This window comes from Engraulis encrasicolus, chromosome 13 (genome assembly GCF_034702125.1).
Source record: "Engraulis encrasicolus isolate BLACKSEA-1 chromosome 13, IST_EnEncr_1.0, whole genome shotgun sequence".
In the NCBI taxonomy this organism is placed as follows: domain Eukaryota; kingdom Metazoa; phylum Chordata; class Actinopteri; order Clupeiformes; family Engraulidae; genus Engraulis; species Engraulis encrasicolus.
The window spans coordinates 692,073-712,300 of record NC_085869.1 but is presented as its reverse complement, the minus strand read 5'-3'; the positions used below and the strand labels follow the sequence as shown (position 1 = coordinate 712,300).

The window sequence follows — 20,228 nt, the reverse complement described above, 5'->3', positions numbered from 1 at the left end:
AGATGAGCGTCTAATCTGTGTTTTGACAGGTATGGTGTTGACATAGACACAGAACTCAATTTTCTGTGAGCCTCCAGAAAACACCCAAAATGCTGACAAATCTCTGGCACTCTGGGCTACTCTTTTATGAAAATGACTGGCAGCCAATGAGTTAATCATTTAAAACATTGACAATTTTGAAAGCATCAATTTACTTAATTTTAAGAGCCTGTGACAGCAAAATTGATACTTTACATCAACTACCCATGAACTTCCTAAAGTGATACAATTAGTGGTTATGTTGTCCATGTATTACAGCTGATCTTGGAAGACAACAACCCCCAAAACATATTTAATATTTTTTTTCTCTTAGACAATACAGTATCATGAAAAGTGACATTTGAGATGTCCGGGTCCAAACTAACCCAAAGAGATTTATAGCAGGATAAAGACAAAATATCAACTTAATTAGTTTTTCAGTGAATCAAATTTAAATTTATATTATGTTGACTTGGTGTCAATATTTCTTTGACTTTAGTGTGGTAAATATAGGAAGTAAAAATTATGTCACAGTCACAGTTGTTCCGCCAATCTAATGCACGGAAATGGGAAATAAACATCTCAATGAACATGAAAAAAACTTACTCATACACTCATACCATTATCTCATTGCCACACCAACTCCATAGAATGTGTATTCCATGTACACTTTCCATGTAGTTATGTATTTTATTTAATACGTTATTAAACATTTATTTAGCTCAATTATTTGGCTCAATTTTGACCCGAACACCACAGATGTAACTTTTTTAGACCTTTACAATTTTATAAAATGGAAAATATATATATATGTTGAAATGATTGTGACTGAGGTTTAGATGAAGCCTCATTCCAGGACAAAAAAAATATCATTTTTATCTCACTTGATCTTCAAAACGGGTTAAAAATGACCCGAACACAAGAGAAGGGTTAATTAATTATATTTTGTTTCTATACACATCTGCATGTAGAAACAAGCTATTTAGTGTAATAACTTTTTTCATCCCTCTGCACCATCTTTTCAATGTTAAAAAATATTTTTTTTAACTGACTTTGTCCACCCTCTGTGTTCCTCCAGTGCTTGTTGTCAACAACATGGCAGCGATTATCACATTTTTCTGCCAGTTCCTTCAGTGGAGCTGTTGTTTTACCTGCTTTGACTTGACCCACAAACTCCTCAATAGTCGTATCCAGGTCCCTTCCATGTGTAAACATAATCACTGAATATTTAAAAACATTAGATGTAAATAATTTCTCAATCCTTCCTAAAACCTCTTCATCCTCTTTGGTGAATCTTGCAGCCCTTAGCACAAGAATGAAAGCATGAGGTCCTGGGGAACTTAATGTCAGGCATCTTTCTATCTCACAGTCTGTCTCCTTCTCATCTGTATCAAGAAATCCCGGTGTGTCTATCAAGGTGAGCTTCCTCCCGTTGACGGCTATACTGTGAGCTTCACATTTGCAGGTCTTAGGATTGGCGGAAGCACCCACTCTGAAGACGTCTTTTCCCAGGATGGTGTTGCCAGTGCTGCTTTTCCCATCTCCAGTCTTCCCAAGCAGCACAATCCTCCACTCGTCTGAAAACATATTTTTAGACACTGAGTCAACATTTCCATACATCAGTCACATGTATTTCAAATAAAGCAAGACTGCTTTATGTGTCTCGTCCGTGTATGAATGACTTGAACATATACAAGGCACCCTCTAACCCCCACTATAGTGCAATGAGCTTCTTGCAATCCCTATAGGTTGTATGAATAATAATAATAATAATAATAATAATAATAATAATAATAATAATAATAATAATAATAATAATAATAATAATAATAATATATTATTATTATTATTATTATTATTATTATTATTATTATTATTATTATTATTATTATTATTATCATTATTATTACTCTAATCAAGCAATAAAGAATATCCAGCTATTATTCTATTCTCAATGTTGGGAGTTAGAGTGTAAGAAATTTCCCCTGCAAAATAACGGTAGTTACGAGCAATTACATTTACCAGTAATTGTACTGTAATTTCACGCCAAACATCAAATACAGTGCTGTTTAATGTATCACAATCTCTTAACTAACCATTAGGCACCAATATGTTTCAGTGTAATCTGAGGTGAATTCTATGCCTATTTGTATTTCCACATTTTGAAGGCACAACCTGGCAGTCTCTGTCTGTTTGTCCATCTGTCTCTGTCTCTCTATGTGTGGGGTCTCACAAGTGCATCTTCATCGCTTGATCTAAATTCCAAAGGCATTAGACTCGCTATCAATAATCTCGAAAGGGACTCGCGTTAGACTTGTGAGGCTAGGCTATGTAATAGGGTTGGAAAGGGGGGTCCACGCGCACCCCCCGCCTTTTTTACGCCACCTGATTTTTTTGTATCTTTAGAGTGTCTACTTCCAGAATCTGCCAGGTGCCAAGCTGAAATAATGTCCCATGGCCTTCATTTTTAACCATTCAATGCACCTGACAGGAACCCAACAGATTGAAACAATGACAGAGAATAGGTCATAACTTTTGAAGTTAACTACATACAGAGACAAATTAACACATTTTCCCATACAATATTGACCTGAGGAATAGGGCCGTCAAAAGTAATCGATGTGGCAAAGGATGGCGACCCATGGCATGGACGATTCAGCATCGATTCGGCCACAAGCCGGATCGATTTGGTGTATTAATACATTTAAAATAATCATGAAACAAAACAAACAAATTAAAAAAACACCAAAACTTCCCAAGTAGCCTATTCAACACCAGAATGCAGAAGGGGATGGGTCTGGAGGTCTGAGTACCCACGCCTCCCATTTTGCCTCTCCTCCCTCCCTGTCTTTTCTTTCAATTTCGGTTGCGCGTGCATCACTACATCCAAAGGGTTGGTGCTGCCCTCTCTCTCTCTTTCTCTCTCTCCACATGAATTTCATCAACCTCTAACCTATTCCGTGTCTCGTTCTCCGAATAATCAACGTCTTTGACAGCGTGACATTAAATCGGCATTGCGCGTCATACATTTTCGAAACAAATAGGCTATGGGGACATCACCGCTCGTACTTATAAATCGACGTGGATCAATGACCATATTCATAGACCGTGCTCTCCACATTACTTTCACCTAGGCCTCTAACCTATTCCGTGTCTCGTTCTCCGTTCTCAATAATCAACGTCTTTGAAAGCGTGACATTAAATCGGCATTGCGCGTCATACACGTTTGAAACAAATAGGCTATGGGGACAGCACCGCTCGTGCTTATAAATCGACGTGGATCAATGACCATATTCATAGACCGTGCCCTACATCTGCATGACATGAACCTATGATTGATAATGCAAAAAAGCCTCTGGAATCTTTGTCTTGGAGCACTTTTGTGTTCCCACCAATGTCAAAATCAAAGTTTCGCCCTTGGTGCCCATGCTTTTCAATGATGGGTGACATGTTTAATTTTCCCCGTTGTGGACGAATGGGATAACACAGCTTGGTTTCATTTTTCGAGTCGATCACACATGGAATAATTCGCAGGCGTTTTACTGCCATTTGCTTACTTTTCTTGTAGCATCCATCTTAGGTCGAGAAACTGGCACCAAATATCTGGTTTGCAAATTAAGATACCGACCTCCAGAAGAGACACTGAATAATAATACAAAGTAGACCCATGCGTTTACAAAATATCTATAGGCCTATATTGTCCTTAATTTCCCTCGGGATTAATACATGATAGCCTAAAACAGGTGATGCTGTTCATCATCATGCTGTTCAGTTAAAGCTCCCCGCGCTCGTGTTTGCATTAAAACTAGAGCTAATGTAACCTCTTGCGCAGCTTTGCCGGTAGGAGGGGGTGAGACTAAAGCTGGGCTTACACTGTGCAACTTTTGCCCTGATTTTGCCCCGATTTGGCACTCGCACGACTTTTTGAGAGTCGGGCCGATTTCTTGCTCAATCGCAGGTCAATCGTGAGTCTCGCATCGTGCAGTGTACAAGGGGTAACGACAAGCGATTTCGGCTCACGATCGTACAATCGCAGGGTCGCAAGAAAATCAAAACGGTTTGAAATTCTGGTCGTGGCTCGTGCGTAAATCGCACAGTTACACCAGTGCTACGACCCGATTTGACACTTAACATGCACAAATTAATAGGGCCGTGCGATTCGCTGTTGAGCGCGACCTCATCTCCACCTCAGGTGCGCATGTTCCCTCCTCTGCAGACCGGGGAAACATGCCTGTCGCGTCGTACGGTGGAAGCATTTCGCTCGCATCCGACTGTCGGCTCGTGTAGTGTGAGGACGTGAGTCGTGAGTTGTGAACTTTTATTTATTTTTTTTTTATTTATTTTTTTTTTTTTTAAAGATATTTTTTTGGTCTTTTTGACTTTATTCATGATAGTACAGTGCAGATGGTGACAGGAAGCGAGTTGGGAGAGAGAGACGGGGAAGGGTTGGCAAAGGACCCGGGCCGGGAATCGAACCCGGGTCAGCCGCATAGCAAACGAGTGCCCTCCCATATGCGCCACGATAGGGCCAGAGGTGTGAAACTTTTAAACAGTGAAATTCCATTGTGCAGTGTGAGCAGAAGCTTAAGACCTACGAGTGAAAATATCGCACAGTGTATGCCCGGCTTTACGAATGGCTGAAGTCAGGTCAGGTATCTAGGTGTCTATAATGGTCGCGACGTGAAGGCATGCGGCAGTCAAATATTTGTTTGCATGGATCTACGTTGATTATATCAAACAAGTTTCGTTGAAATAAGACAACTTAAGGTAAGACAATAATGGGTTAAGCGCCAAGGTAGGCTTTGTGTTTTTTTTTTTTATTATTATGCGTTGTTCCCCCATGAATCCTTTTTATTATATGGTTGTGACGTCATCGGTCGAATGCTCCATTCATTTCAATGGGGTTCCCCAACGTTCGAACGTCTGTTATTTTTCGATAACGGACGGGTTGGTCTATAACAGACCACTGTCAATGGCAGCAAGACTTTTCACTGCTAAAGCGACTTTTCAACAAGACTCTAATCAGCTGCTGTGATAGACAACACCTGTTGTCCTGGCTACCTAGCTGTTGCCTAGCAGTGTTCCACAACGGCACTGTTTTGCGCAGCAACAATCTTTTGACATGAAAAACTATAATAAACTTAACATTAAATAGGCCTAAAGAAATGTCCCCGCCATGTGTGAATCATTTAAGTATATCCATATGTGATGCGATCTGGGAAAACCCGACGGATGTCGCGCTGGCTGTTTCTCAGGAAACAGCGAAAATAGGTCGAGAAGCATGTTTTCCTGAAATCGGTTTTTCATTAAATTATTGTTGTTTAACATCTTGTCTATCATCTCTGAAAATATTTGGTCTGAAATCGCTGTTTTAATGTGTTAAAATGAAGATTGAAATGGCCCGATGTGTGGTGAGAAGGGAGGCAGCCGTGAGCACTCTGCATGCGCAGCCAACGTACTGACTACGCTTGTAGCGTAGGGGCGCGCGAGGTTGAGGGAATAACATCAGAGACTCGAAGGCTCAGAATTTACACATGTGTAGCCTATTCACTGACTCGTTGTCAGCGCATCTGAGCAGTTGAAAACGCCTTCTGTCTCGATGAAGCAGAGTTTTCCCTCAAGTTATAGGTCCAAATTAAGAAGGAACAATGAATAGCCTACAAACAGTAGGCGACACCTCTCCGTGGATCCGAGGCCGTCGAGCCCTGTGCTTATCAACCCCAGTCTCATGTGCCTCTTGCAGTTTATCACTACAACTGCGATTAGGCTACCAAACGGCACTGGAATGTAGATTTCATTTTTTGATTGGATAGCTCACATGCAAACCTTAAACTAAAGCGCCCGTGTGATTTATCTATTACGAAAAGTTTACTTTACTGCGCTGTCCTACTTGTTGTCATAATAAACCGTGCTGAAAGATGTAGATGTGGTCAAGAGAGGGCTTATTAGGTTTCTGTAGGTCTGTAGGTCTCATCGGATCATCTCAGATGTGGAAGATTAAAATGCTTTTATTTAGAACCGTGCCAAATGAATGTGTTCAGTTAACACGTCTTCAGCAGTCCGTTTCCAGATAGGCTACTCGGTGACGTTTAACCTAGTTCATGTCAGTCCTTTACCGCGACGCACCGGACAGTATAGAAGAGCGCGAAGAAAAACGTTTCTCCTCTTTTTTTGTGCTGCCTGCTGCAGAGGGTCAAAAGTGGTCTTGTAGACATACTATTCCGAGGCAGCGCATAGTGAAAAGATTCATTCTTTTGCCGCGCTGGTACACACTTTGTCATAATACGCTGTGCTGAATTACGTGTCGTGGTTTTGGTCAACTGGCTCCCTAACACTGTAGAAGCGTCACTGGATCCTCTCATATGTTGAAAAAAAGTATAGGCTACCAATGCATTTATGTCTTGCCTAATTAATGGTCTCAGTAAAGACATAGGCCTATTCAACAGTCAATTTGAAAAAAAGTCAAACTGAGATGCACCGGTGACTTTCACCCCAGTGTTTCAAATCACCTAAGTCCTTTCAAGCGACGCGCGAGATAGTGAAGAAGATAAGCATGGAGAAAACCTTTCTCTTCTGTTATGTCTGTGCTGCCTGCTGCAGAGGGTAAAAAAACAAAAGCGGTCTTCACCGTCCTGTAGCCTACTACAAGTAGGCCTATTCCGAGGCATGATGTATGTTTGTTTGGTAACACTTTATTTAGGGACACATCTATTAGCACTAATACATAAAATATTAATGCATGTGTAAGTAACTTGTAAGGCATGTACTAAGCAAAATAAGACAGTTGTTAAGCATGTATTCACAAATGTCTTGTTCATGCACAATAAGGGATTTATTACCAATATAACCTTAGTAAGGACCTAGTAGACCTAGATTTCTATTTATGTGTAAGCAGTAAGGGCCAGAATACAATGTGTATAAGCTCCTGGTACACTGTGTGAACAAACCCTGAACAGTGTGAAAACAGATGTGGAATAAGGGTCCCTATTCTAAAGTGATGCATTGCTCAGCCCAGATGGCTTAGGGCCCCCGCACTAATTGGGCATGAGCAAGACATTTGTGAATACATGCTTAACAACTGTCTTATTTTGCTTAGCACATGCCTTACAAGTTACTTACACAGGCATTAATATTGTATGTATTAGTGCTAATAGATGTGTCCCTAAAATAAAGTGTTACCGTTTGTTTTTTTGCGTGCAGCTGATATTTTGGAATCGCGCAAAACCATGTTTTACCTCCGAGCAGAGAGCTCATTGCACTTTTCCGAGACACTGATGGTTCCCATCCTGACACATTTTGCTGATATTTTCGCTTCATACCCTATACAGTAAAATGGAAGGTCCAATACACGTCATTCGTTTCTTTACCTGGTGGAATGCTTTAGGAACCTAAATGGCAAAAGTTGGGCAGTAAATTACGAATAAGCTACATAACTATACATGACGAATCAATAGACAATTTAATATGAAATTATATTATATACGCAGGCCAGTATGTAGCCTATAGACGACCCACAGTTAGCCAGCAGTTTGGGGGTCTGGGAGACAAAAGAAAAAAAAAAGGAAGACCTCAGGCCTATAGGTAAAAGTAATGGAATTTCATTCGTTCAGCCGATTTGAAATTAACAGGCATGTGGTAGGTAGAGTTTGATGAGTAGCCATCTGTTGTTATTTACTATAATAATAATAATAATAATAATAATAATAATAATAATAATAATAATAATAATAATAATCTGAATATCAAAACCATGTACAAGTACAATGTGATAGGCCTACTCTTGCTGTGCTGCATCAAACAATATTTTGAGTGTTTTGTCCTCAAAAGTTGTGCCATTGGATTACAAATTTACTGAAGATAAATAAATGAGATTAATGAATTCTTAAAATTTTGCTTCTATTCAATTATTGCTTCTGAGACTTACTTTTCTGAGAAGTGAATATCATTAATGACTGTGAGAACAGTAATTAAACCAAGTGATCCTTCATTGAATTACCCCATTATTAAGTTCTGAACTACAATCCTGCCAATTCCTTTTTCTTCTTTTTTATTTATGGTATGTCCATGTCAAAGCATGCATTGGATCTGAGGTACTTGGAGAGTCCCATAAAGATGGATCACTCCATTGGGCGTATCCCTTACTCTAAGTAATCCAGTTACGTGTGGGATTCGGGGCGTAGCCCAGTTCTATGATGAGCGACCTCAGTTAGGGTGATGGTTAGGGGGGTGGGGCTGTGCTATGGTCATGGATGAGAGCAAAATTCAACTAGAGACAATACAGAAGGAGGAGACTAATCTTTAAGAGGTACCTTGACCAAAAAACTGTCCTGCCTGTATCTTCCACCATCAGTGAGGCATCCGGAGCATCGTATAAGGACGCTGCACTGCTTCCAAACTGAATTACCCTACTCAAAGGGTCCATATTCTAAGTAGCTATCTGACAAAGGAAGAGCTAAATTTCTAGTTGTTTGAAAATTAGGCCTACGCTGTATTACAGTTATACAAAGAAAACATTTCTTGCACAGTGGCTGTCTAGGAACATTACATTGATTTGATGTGAATTACAATAACTCCTACAAACAAGTAATCAGAAGATGATAATCATAATGAAGCACTGAATTAAAAGCTAACTTTAATAATGTCTCCATTGGGAATTAGAGTGTCTAAAGTACTTAGAATGGCTCAATTAAACAGTATCCCAATAACTATAAAATAATATCTACTATAAAATAATAATTACCAATATGATCATAATTTTTATCCATAATAATGTGCTATCCGTGCTGTGTTGAAACAAGGATTTTTTTTGTTTGTTTCCTTGGTTGTTTCTTTGACTCAAACTCAAAACTAATCAAATTACATAAATAAATCAAAGAAAAAATAGTTGCAATACCTACTCTGGCCACAATCCTCCATACTCAACCTCACATTTTCCCAAGTTTCAATACCTACTCTGGCCACAAGAGCCTTGCATAGTTGCAATACCTTCTTTGGACACTACCGCCTTGCATAGTTGCAATACTAACTGTGGCCACAATCACCTTGCATAGTTGCAATACCTCCTCTGGCCACAATCTCCATACTCAACCTTTAGAGTGTTTTTTCTCAGAATTCCTCCAAACGACTAAGTTGACTTTGGGTAAGTATAACATTTAATAGAGACAAGATATGAAAATAACAAAAACACCTTTGGAAAGTGCTTGAAGTTGACTTTCAAATGGTAACGATATCTCAAAAATGTAAAATCACACCATGTGAAGGGTTTTCCCAGATCGCATCACATATAATAAGCGGGTTAACTTTCGGCGAGTCGGTCGCTTTGTGGAATAGCAGCACTTCAGAGGGCACGTCGGGGTCTAAAGATTCTCTCTGTCGTGCTGCTATTCCACGGTAGCGACCTTCTCGCCGAACGTTAACCCTTACTTAACGCATTGGTGCAGCAACCAACTTTGGCAAATCGCATTGAACTAACAAGCGCGTGAAATGCACTTATGTGGTGGTTAGCCCTGCGCAGTGGCTATTCAGCAGATTCTGAAGCAGATACATATTCTGGGCCAGTGTGTAGGCTATATCGCCTACAGTAGGTTGCCGATTTCAGGACATAGTCAAGTAGGGCCCAAGTTATTTGACAACTGTTCAGTTCCTCCCTCCCGACCCCTAAACATTTTACCTCGCTGCTCCCGAAAAATGGCCCCTTTCGTGGCATGCAGCATCTAGAGTTTGACCATCCTTCATCACATTAATTGAATAGCCAATACGCACGCAGTGATGCCCGGCCGTTTCCACATGTCTCCCCAAGTTTCACCCTTGGCAAAGCGGAACCATCTACACAGTAAATTTGCCAGTGTTAATTTTGCAGTGTTAAGGCTTATTAACACTATTGGAGTAATTCCAACACCAAATGGAGTGAGATGCTCTCCAGTGTCAGTGACAAATGAAGTTGTTAAATTGTGTGGAGTTAGAAGTACTCCAGAGAGTCCCGCCTCCTCAAAGTGATGGAGTTTGTCTGCGCCATTGTATGCCCTAGTAACAGAGAACGTAAAGAAAACGTTTGACTTTTGGTTCTCTAAAGGTTGCAAACGTTCCCTTTGGTTACAGTAAAAACCAAGCAGCCATTGGTTCCAGTTCGGTTCCAGTTCGGTTCTGGATACGTTTCGGATACGTCATTTTTGGTTCTGTTTCGGTTCTCGCTGGGTTGCCAGGAAAGTTTAATTTAAGTTCCCAGAACGATATATGTGTGGTTCCCATTCCATTCCCTCGCCGTTCTCTCACCGTACCTTTATTGCTTTTCATGTTTGTTCCCTCATCGTTCTCATATGGTTCCCATAACCTTGATGGTTACATTATAGGTCTGGTCACGTCTGGTTCCCTAGACGTGCTCCTGATGTTCCCCCAACTTTGTTTATACTGTGTTGTTCAGAGCATAAGCAATGATGACTGTCCACCCGATTAAATCATATACGTCTAAATATTAGTAACAGTATTTCCTCCAGATTTAATCATGTACACAATCTTTTTATTTATTTATTTATTTATTCCATTTCATTCATTTAACTCAACTTGGTTGGGTTGATCTAAGGTTTGGCTGTGCACACAACATCACACAAAAGATGTGTTGAGTGAAAGAAATAACTTGAGAACTTGTTACACCTTTGCCGGTAACAAGCAGGCCCCTCACAACCAATCTGTCCATCAGCGCCTGGCCAAACCTAATTACTTAGGGCTGGTATATCATGACTCAATTGCTTGCACCTGAAAAACTCCTAATCAATCTGGTCACATGGTACTCTTGAGCCTGTATATAAACCTGGACTGTCACAGTGCTTTAAATATTTGCCTGCCTGCCTGTCTGCTGGCTGGTCAGCATGGCACAGCATAGCGCTTGTTTACCTGCTTTGCAAGCAAGCTAAAGGCGCTTTTGGCTTATGGCATTTGTTAGCTACATCTTGTGCCTTGCTTTGTGAGCTAGTCAGTAACAGCACATGTTACATTGCTTGCTCCATTGTGCACTTGATGTAGATGGTATGGTCATATTTTAACTTCATTAAGGAAAACATTTTGTATTAATCCCCATTTGATAGTATTCATACATGCTCAGCTAACGTTTCTCTCACATTGTGGTGCAGTACAGCGTAGACTGATAAATAAAATATAGACACTTTAGATGTTTCTAGCAACTTTTAAACATTATCTTAAGAGAGCAGTGTGGCAAACTGATGCCAGGCGCAGGGTGTTTCAGTCATGGTGGAGGATGGGAGGTGCTTAAGTACCATGATCAGGGTACCTCAACTATGGTGAGAGATAGTGGGGCAGGACCAAAACACATTCACAATAATAAACAAGGTTGGGGGAACATCAGGAGCATGTCTAAAGCAGAGGTCCCCAACCACCGGGTCGCGGACCGGTGCCGGTCCGTGGACTATTTGATACCGGGCCGCACTACATAAGGGTTTTTTTTTTTTTTTTAAATCCAGAAGACATGCCTTTGTTATGAACTGCAGTGCAGAATTTATCTCAAGTATAACTTTTAGTTTCGCCATATTAATATTTGCATTAGCCTAGACGTAGAAAAAGTAGGCTATTTTAATTTTCAATAATAAGCAAACTTTTCTTTGTTCCGTCCATCACTAGAAGAATGTCAAATGCGCCAGACGCATGCTGCGAGGCCGCGCCCACTTTACATTTCAATGCTGCAATGCAAAGTGGATGGTGGCCGTTTTGGAGTGTTGGCTGTCTTCTCCGGCTCTTTCTTTTTAAGGCTTTTGAATGTTGCGAAGCAAACTTTTGGGAGCTATTTTAGAAATCCACTTCTATCATTTGTTGCTATTCAGTTTTGTGACAACAACGCTGTGTTACGAACGTAATTGCGTTGCGAGACATGTTTTGTGGTTGCAACTAATAACGCCCAACACTTGTTTCAGGAGCTCCTGAAAGTCAGCGTTAGCAGAAAATCAAGCGGTGACATGCAACCTTTTGCCTTTTTAAAAAATATTGCAAATAAAACCACAGGCACTCGGACCGCGGTAGAATCAAACGCTGGTTATACAGCAGTCCACACAAACGCGACGCGAGGGCACGAGCTGCTAGTGGCAAACTTCAGCGGTATCAACTCCAGCTTCCAACTATTCTGCGTGTGTTCGAAAAAACAATGACGACTGCTTGTTGAAAACGGTTGACCTTGAATTAATAGAAGCGCCACTTAACCAGCAGACCTATAACCAAGTCATAAATAGCCCTGAATTTCACTGCGCAAAAATGTCCTCAATGAAAATTAACATGGCCAGAGCAGAGAACGCATAGGGCCTATTCTCGCATGGTGAAAAGTTTTCACCATGCGAGAATTAGGCCCTATGCGTTAATAGTATGTAGTAGCCTAGTTTTGGGTGATCTCCCTTGCACCACTAGCTCTATGACCAAGAATGGCTCCACAAATTAGTGGGGTAATTGTCAGTTTAATAGTCAAATACTAAATGTTATGTTTAAATGTAGGCTGTTACACATTTTGAATGGAATGAAGGAAAAGGATTAGGCCTTATTTTTAGACCCTATTGATACTATTATTATTAGGCCTATTAATAATAACAATGATAACTAATAATAATAATAGTGTGATAATAGTAATATTTATTATTATTATTATTATTATTATTATTATTATTATTATTATTATTATTATAACGCGTGACTACCGGTCCGCGAAAAAAAAATGGGACTCAAACCGGTCCCTGGTGCTAAAAAGGTTGGGGAACCCTGGTCTAAGGAACCAAATATGCAACCAACAAGGTTAAGGGAACCATATGGGAATGGCAAGGGAACAAACATGACATGAACAGGAATAAAGTGACGGTGAGAGAACAATAAGGGAACGGAATGGGAACTACACATATAACATTCTAGGAACGAAAATTAAACTTTCCTGCCAACCAAGTGAGAACGGAAAAATAACCAAACATGACTCTCTGGGGACGTACCCAGAACTAAACTGGAACCAAGGGCTTGTGTTCCAGGAACCTTCTTAGAACTAAAAATTGTTAGTAGGGTGCTCCCCGAAACTGCTTTACTCTTTATAGTGTTAGCTTAACACTATAAATCTAACACCAGTGTTTAACACTGATCTGGAGCAGGACCAAATAGACACTAGAACAGTGTTAATTTTAACTCTTTAAGTGTTATTTCAACACTACACAATTTACTGTGTAGCCTATCGACGAGAAGGCTGGCAGTTTACAAATGAATCTGTTTGGACAAGGATGGGGCCGCGCGTCTTGGTCGTGACAGTTATCTTGTATGGAGGAGGTATAGAATGTGTTAGTAATACACTCGCCTCCAAAAGAGTTGTCGCCTATCCATCTGTTTGGAATAACAGCTAATAACCTGACTTTCAATTAATCACTTGGCTTCAGAAGTCACTCATATGAAAGCTACAACCCTCCCGAATGAAAATGTAAGCAGAAAAATAAATTTCATGCACCAAAGACAGATTGACCCTTTATTGAACACAGATAGGGCAGATTTTCACAAGACAAAAGTTTTGTCGCCTATGGAACATAATGTGAAAATGAGCAGATAAGTCACTTCAAAACACTTCAAATACGCAGATTGGGTGTCATACTTAATCACTGAATCACTCTCACCTCTCCAGAAAATCGACTTTGGCCTTAGGTGTATGTTTAGGGTCATTGTAATCATGGAAAGCAACACAATGAAAATCAATGGAGTTCAATGAGAGATGGTGACATATTCGCTATTCGTAGAGCAATACGTGTTTAACTTCATGATTTAATCAATGACAAAAGCCCTCAAACACCTGCAGCATGCATGCAGCTCCTCATAAGAGCTGTATCTGTACCATGTTTCACTTTATGCACCATTTCTCTTTTTTCATTTTCTTCATCTGCAACACCATACAGTTCTGATGCTATCAGTTCTAAAATGATGGATCATGCCTTGAGAGTATGAGTCCCATTAGCCTTCATTTTTGTCAGAATTAGGCCTGACAAACTCTTGGCTGGACTGTGGGAGAGGACTGGACTGGACTGGCAGGACTGTGGGAGAGACTTCTTTGGTGTTAAAGGTGAAGAATTTGGAAAAAATACATGGTGCCTAAAGTCAAACATGGGAGGGATACAGCTCTTATGTGGAGCTGCATGCATGCTGCTGGTGTGTGAGGGCTTTTATCATTGATTACATCATGAAGTAAAAAATGTATTGCTCTACGAATAGCAAATATGTCACCATCTCTCATTGAACTCCATTGATTTTCATTGTGTTGCTTTCCATGATTACAATGACCCTAAACATACACCTAAGGCCAAAGTTGATTTTCTGGAGAGGTGTGAGTGAACCAGTGATTAAGTATGACACCCGATCTGCGTATTTGAAGTGTTTTGAAGTGACTTATCTGCTCATTTTCACATTATGTTCGATAGGCGACAAAACTTTTGTCTGGTCAAAATCTGCCCTGTCTGTGTTCATTAAAGGGTCAATCTTTCTTTGGTGCATGAAATTTATTTTTGTACATACATTTTCATTCGAGAGGGTTGTAGCTTTCATATGAGTGACTTCTGAACCCAAGTGATTAATTGAAAGTCAGGTTATTAGCTGTTATTCCAAACAGATGGGTAGGCGACAACTCTTTTGGAGGCGAGTGTATATGGGAGGAGGGCATTGGGGTCGATTTGGATAAGGTGGTTGAAAAACGAATTACTGTTGGCTGCGGTTGCGGTTGCGCCCACACAGTCGCTTCTTTCTTTTTCTTTAATTGCACATTACAATAATATTAATGTTTGAGCTCAGGCTGGTGGGGTGCGAATGTTGTGAACAATAACAGACAATTAGGTTAGACGTTTGTAACATCAAGCATAGCGTATGGGTAGAGGACCTCGACATAACCCCGTCATAAACTTGTGCTCCGTCCCTGCGCATCGCAATGCATCGTTGGATCGGGTCGGATCGAATCGAAGCCCTCCGGATCGCAATTGGATTGAATCGTGAGAGCATTGACGATCCACACCACTACTGAGGAATGAATTTAAGTTGTTGTTTTTGACTTTTGACAACATTTAAACAGCATATTTGCTCAGAAACAGCAATAAAATGACCCAAAATATGTAGACACTGAACTATCTTTTCATTATTTTGAGTTTTGTTGTCTCTTTTTCACCACCTGCTCTTCCTTCATCATTTGCAGTGTAAATGTGAGTAATATATCGCGTATTAAGCTGAAATTATGACCCCCAGTCTCCATTTAGACACTCTAAAGATACAAATTAGGTGGCGTAGAAAAAGCCGGGGGGGTGCGCGTGGACCCCCCTTTCCAACCCTAATAATGTCATTGTATTTTGGGCAACCACTCGCGACTAATTCTAAATCCACAGTCAATGCTGTTTGCGGCCGTAGGCTATTGCTTTCTGATGATTGTGACCCTCTCGTTTTAAAACGCCCCTTGTTGGAAAGATGCACCTTGTTCAGCGCATTTGAACTCGAAGCTGACTGTCCGCGAATGGAGGGAGAGGGAGAGAGCCGGTTTAGAGGAGATTTTTAACGAATGACATCAGTTTTAAACACATGAACTACTTGTGTGGCAGGTCAGGTGTTTGTAGGTTTGTGATGCAGCCGACTTGAAAAATGAATGTTTGCTTTTGTATGTGTTATCAAGCAGAACAGCAAAAGCGAAGGACCCGGACATTACAAACTTTGCAAACCGCCGTGCCCTGCATCCTCCAATTTGCAGATTATCCGGCACCGCGGAGTGGTGTGGGAGTTGTGCACGGAGCAGATAGAACAGACAAACATTTCTGATTTGTGTCAAATGTGAGTAAACTGAATAGAGAAATCAAACTTAAATCTCGAAAGCGTCGGGTAGCCTACGCCGTCAGAGGTTTGTGGTGCAGTTTTGGAAAGATTAGATGTCTGTTCTTAAAAACTGGGATGGTATTCTGCCTCATTTGGTCACAATGATTTTTTTAAAACCCACTGTTGTGTGAGTTCCACAGCTCCTATGAAAAACTGATGAGTGGCATCTTCGCCATGTTATACAAACAAAATGACAGAGCTCACCACTATGACATCAACAGTTTTAGACAGACTCAATGTCAATGTTATTAACATATTCAAAAACTGGGGTGGTGTTCTGTCTCATTTCTTAAGAATGGATTTGTAAAAACGGTTGTGTGACATCTGCAGCTCGCTGCTCTATTGAGGTGGGGCCCCTGCTCTGATCATTGCAGGCTACATGGGGACCCTATCAATCGCTATTTGCCATGAGGCCTTATGTGCAATTGTTCCGCCACTGTGAATGACTTGAGCAATTTGAGTCAGACATTTTTGATACAAGATATTTGAGTATGTTCGACACACTCAATATAATACGGCAGAAAAGTAAAAGTGGCTGATGAGTGAAAGGTTTTATTCCAGCTTTTACTGTAACTACATTTCAGTAAATCAAAGGTTATAGACTTGTGTAAACTTCGTCTTTAGGCACTGAAAACCAAATACTGGAATAAAGTCATGAAATGACTGAAACATCTCCGTAGATCTTGACACAAGTAGCCCCATCCTGACTATCACCACATCTGAAAGCTTTTAATTCTAATTCATAACAATGCTTGATAACTTGTTCACCAAATTTGATGCAGGATCAATGTGGATCAATTTGGGTTGTTTAGGATAATGTTAAGAACAGACATCTAGTCTTTCCAAAACTGTTGATAATATGGTGGTGAGTTGTGACATTTAAAAAAAAAAAATAACACGGCAAAGTTGGCACCAAGTTTCAGTTTTTCTTTTTAAAGACTTCATATCTTCTAAACTGTTCATCACAGATGATCAGTCTTTCAACACAACATGCACAGAATGGTAGAGAACATACATTGTCCAAATCAAGTCTCAGTCTTTGAAACGGCACTTACCACAGTCCTTCAAAGATGCCCGCAACTTTAAGCCCCCAGAAAGCGGTGGTAAATAACAAGAGAATATGTGAAAATACACATTTCACAAGTACATCTTTGTTACGTGTTATTTTGCTATTCATTGTGTGCCACTGTTAATCATTTGATTGCCTTTCGCTCTTCTTTGTGATTTGGTGATTGTCTGCAGGTGTGCCGTGGGAAGCCGCTGCGCTCATTGGCCGAGCTGGGGAATAAAACTCGCTAGCCCCGGTCTTCTCTCTCTCTCTCTACACGGCGCTCTGTGAAGCTGGTGGCAAAACAAACATTAACCAATCCTTTTTTTGTCAATCACTGTCTTTTATTTTTAGTTAACTTCGAAATATTGTAAGGGTGGAAGGTGGTGTTTTGTTTTTCTTCCTGATTATTGCACACAAGGTCAAGGAGGTAGGGCAGCTCCGGAAGATTCACGTTCTAATTATTTCGAGGAGGAGAAGTTAGTTTTGGATTTTTGAGTTAGTTTTTACAATAGGGCTTTTATTGTCTTCCTCTATACCAGACAATCTTTTTGTTGTTGTTGATCCTCAGTGTAAAACCAGGCGTCCAACGCCGTTTTTGTTTATCTTGTGCAACTGAAAATTAAAACCATTTTTCTACCCCCAGTCCTGTTTCACCTGCCGTTTATGTTTCACACCCAAAAAATCTTGATGGGTTTGTAACAGTCTTCCAAATGTTACCCCTTGAAATTCATAAAGACCTAGTTGAAGTAGTTTTTTAGGTACGGCAATCTGAAAGTGGGCTCTCTGAGAAATCTGTTCAAAACGAGTCAGGGGGGTAAACATTTTTAATGACAAAACTATAAAGAAATGAGAGCTGTAATGCAGCAGTTTTGCTATTGGGACGTGTGTGTTTTTCTGCCAAATCTGAGATGGTCGTGCGGAATGATTCGGTGATTTGGCGTGGAATGACCCCACTGGGATACCTTCCTAGTATTGGAGGCCATGTGTGGTGCTCCCTCCCAGCCCCTCCAGGAAGTGGACTTGGGGATTCTCCCCATTAAAACTGCCCTTCTCCTCGCTCTGGTGACTATGAAGTGTGTGAATGAACTGCATGCCTTAAGGGGGATTCATACTTGTCGTGACTGGCGCTACCCTCCTTCATACTTCACTCGCGACCTCACTCGCGACCTCACTCGCGCCGTCACGTGACCCAAAATGACGTCACACGCCGTGGTGCGAGCTCCTGTGTCGCGACGTCGTGCACCCCACATTTTTTGTAACTTGTCGTGCGCCACCAGCGACCACGCAGAAACAATTGTTTACTTTGTTCAGAAGCACGTTGTGTTCGGCGATCTATTTATAAATTCTGCCGCCAGAACAATGCTCTCACATGGTCTTGGAATGATCTGGCAATGTAGGCTACAACAAAAAATATGTTTCAATGTGGTAAGTCACAAGTCAGACGTTCAGTAGCCCTACAGCAGCCGTGTTTGGCTTTCTATTTTATACATCCGTAGAACTCACGCTGCGAGTTGCGAAAAATACTGCCGTTTCTCTCATGAATAGCAGAGGGCACTTCCGACAATGCGAGCGAAAGCGCTTTTGAAGTATGAATAGTCTGTCGCAAGTGATGACGTCATTAATGGTTCTCGCGCCACACTCGCCAAAGTGCGCACGTGAAGTATGCAGAGCCCTTTATCCTTCTGATGCACAGATTACTTTGTAGGTGAACCTGGCATTCGTCCCCAAGATACACTTTCAGTTGCGAGCCAGCAGAGTTACAGGCTTTTACGCACCACCTATCACATCCAGGGAATAGCAGCGACAACACAGCTTTATGCATTCATGTGAACAGAACTCACTCCATAAGGAAGACTGACCAGCTGTTTGTGTGCTTCGCCAACCCCTCTAGAGGGCTTGTGCTTTTGAAACAGAGGTTTTAGTATATCACTCCATCACCACACCACACCAACTGAACACTCACTTTGAGGAGGATCATCTATGCTCAGTCCTCTTGTAGGAGAAGGATCTGCATGTGGGAGCACACACACACACACACACACACACACACACACACGCGTATACATAGAGGTTAGCTAGGTTTCAGCTACCATTGTACGTGTCAATGAGTCACAAAAAATACACTCTTTCACCCCATACATTTGCTGTGGCATTGTGGCAATAACCTTTTGCAATGTCTGGATATATGTATTGCAATCATTTTTCACAGAGGTCTTGACTTGATGATGGTAAAATCTGTACTGCAGAAAAGCAGCACAGCCAAAAGCTTCTCAATGAGGTTGAGGTGTGGACTCTGTGGTGGCCAATCCAAAAGATTTCTCATAAACGCTAAACATTCACATTTTGAGCCCAATGAATTATGGCATGTTGGAATGCTTATGCCACCTAGAAAGAAAATACCATGCCATCCTAAGCTTACAAACAATCTTAGTAGTGTTACCGTCTCGTTTTCTTCTCTCCAGCTGACGTCTGCTCTCCTCCAGCTCCCTGTCTTTCTCCACCAGTTGTCTTCTCAACTCCTGCAGTTGCTTGTTTCTGTCAACCTGAGGCAGGATGGTCTTAATGAGGTGAGCTTGTAGATCAGCCGTCATCCCCACGTCAAAGCTCTCTCTCATTTCCCTCATCTCCTTGCTATGTCTCTCTTCCATCTCCATCTTTTCATTTTCAAACTCTTGTTCTAGTCTCTCTTTCTCTGTCTGTATTTCTTTATTTTTCCTCTTCTCCTCCTCCAGCTCTCTATCCAGCTCTCTCCTTTTCTCCGTGTCTTTCTCACTCTGCAACTCTTTCTCCAGTTCTCTTATTCTCATCTCCAGGCTTTGGATCTTCTCATCTCTTTCTTTAATTTCCATCTTTAGTTTATGACCACAGTTTTCCATTTCCTTCAAATGTTTACTTTTAATATCTTTCTCTTTTGTGTCAATTTCTTCTCTCTGTCGCTCCATTATTATTTCTCTGGCCTGTCTCTCTGCATCTTGGTAAGTCTCACTGCTGTAGAATGCCTCTCTGTTTTCTAACACCATCTCTTCTATCTTCTTAAGCAGCTGTGTGATCTCAGTGTCATCACTCCCCCCCAGCAGCACCAGCCTCAGCTCAGACACAGCAGGAGACACGGGTAGAGGACCAGGATTCTCTCCTCCCACTGCAAACACACACACACACACACACACACACACACACACACACACACACACACACACACACACACACACACACACACACACACACACACACAGAATTATTTTTTAGGTTTTAATTATTAAGACACTTGTGTCTCTACTGGTTTCACCACGCAGAAGAAATCCAG

At 41.0% G+C, this 20,228-nt stretch overlaps 1 protein-coding gene across 1 annotated transcript; it reads right to left on the bottom strand.

The window, feature by feature from the left end:
- Positions 1-893: 893 nt before the first annotated feature.
- LOC134461451 (GTPase IMAP family member 7-like) lies at positions 894-19,515 on the bottom strand. The gene is made up of 3 exons (XM_063214382.1): positions 19,365-19,515; positions 1,071-1,595; positions 894-907 (listed from the first exon to the last, which is right to left on the bottom strand). Exons 1-3 carry the CDS (start codon positions 19,513-19,515, stop codon positions 894-896), a joined length of 690 nt encoding a protein of 229 aa, XP_063070452.1.
- Positions 19,516-20,228: the final 713 nt, after the last annotated feature.

Coding starts and splice junctions, on each gene's coding strand:
- LOC134461451 (XM_063214382.1), bottom strand. CDS start 19,515: ATGACGGCTGATCTACAAGCTCACCTCATTAAGACCATCCTGCCTCAG. Junction 1,596..19,364: donor GGAGAGAAGAAAACGAGACG/GTAACACTACTA, acceptor ATATGTTTTCAG/ACGAGTGGAGGATTGTGCTG.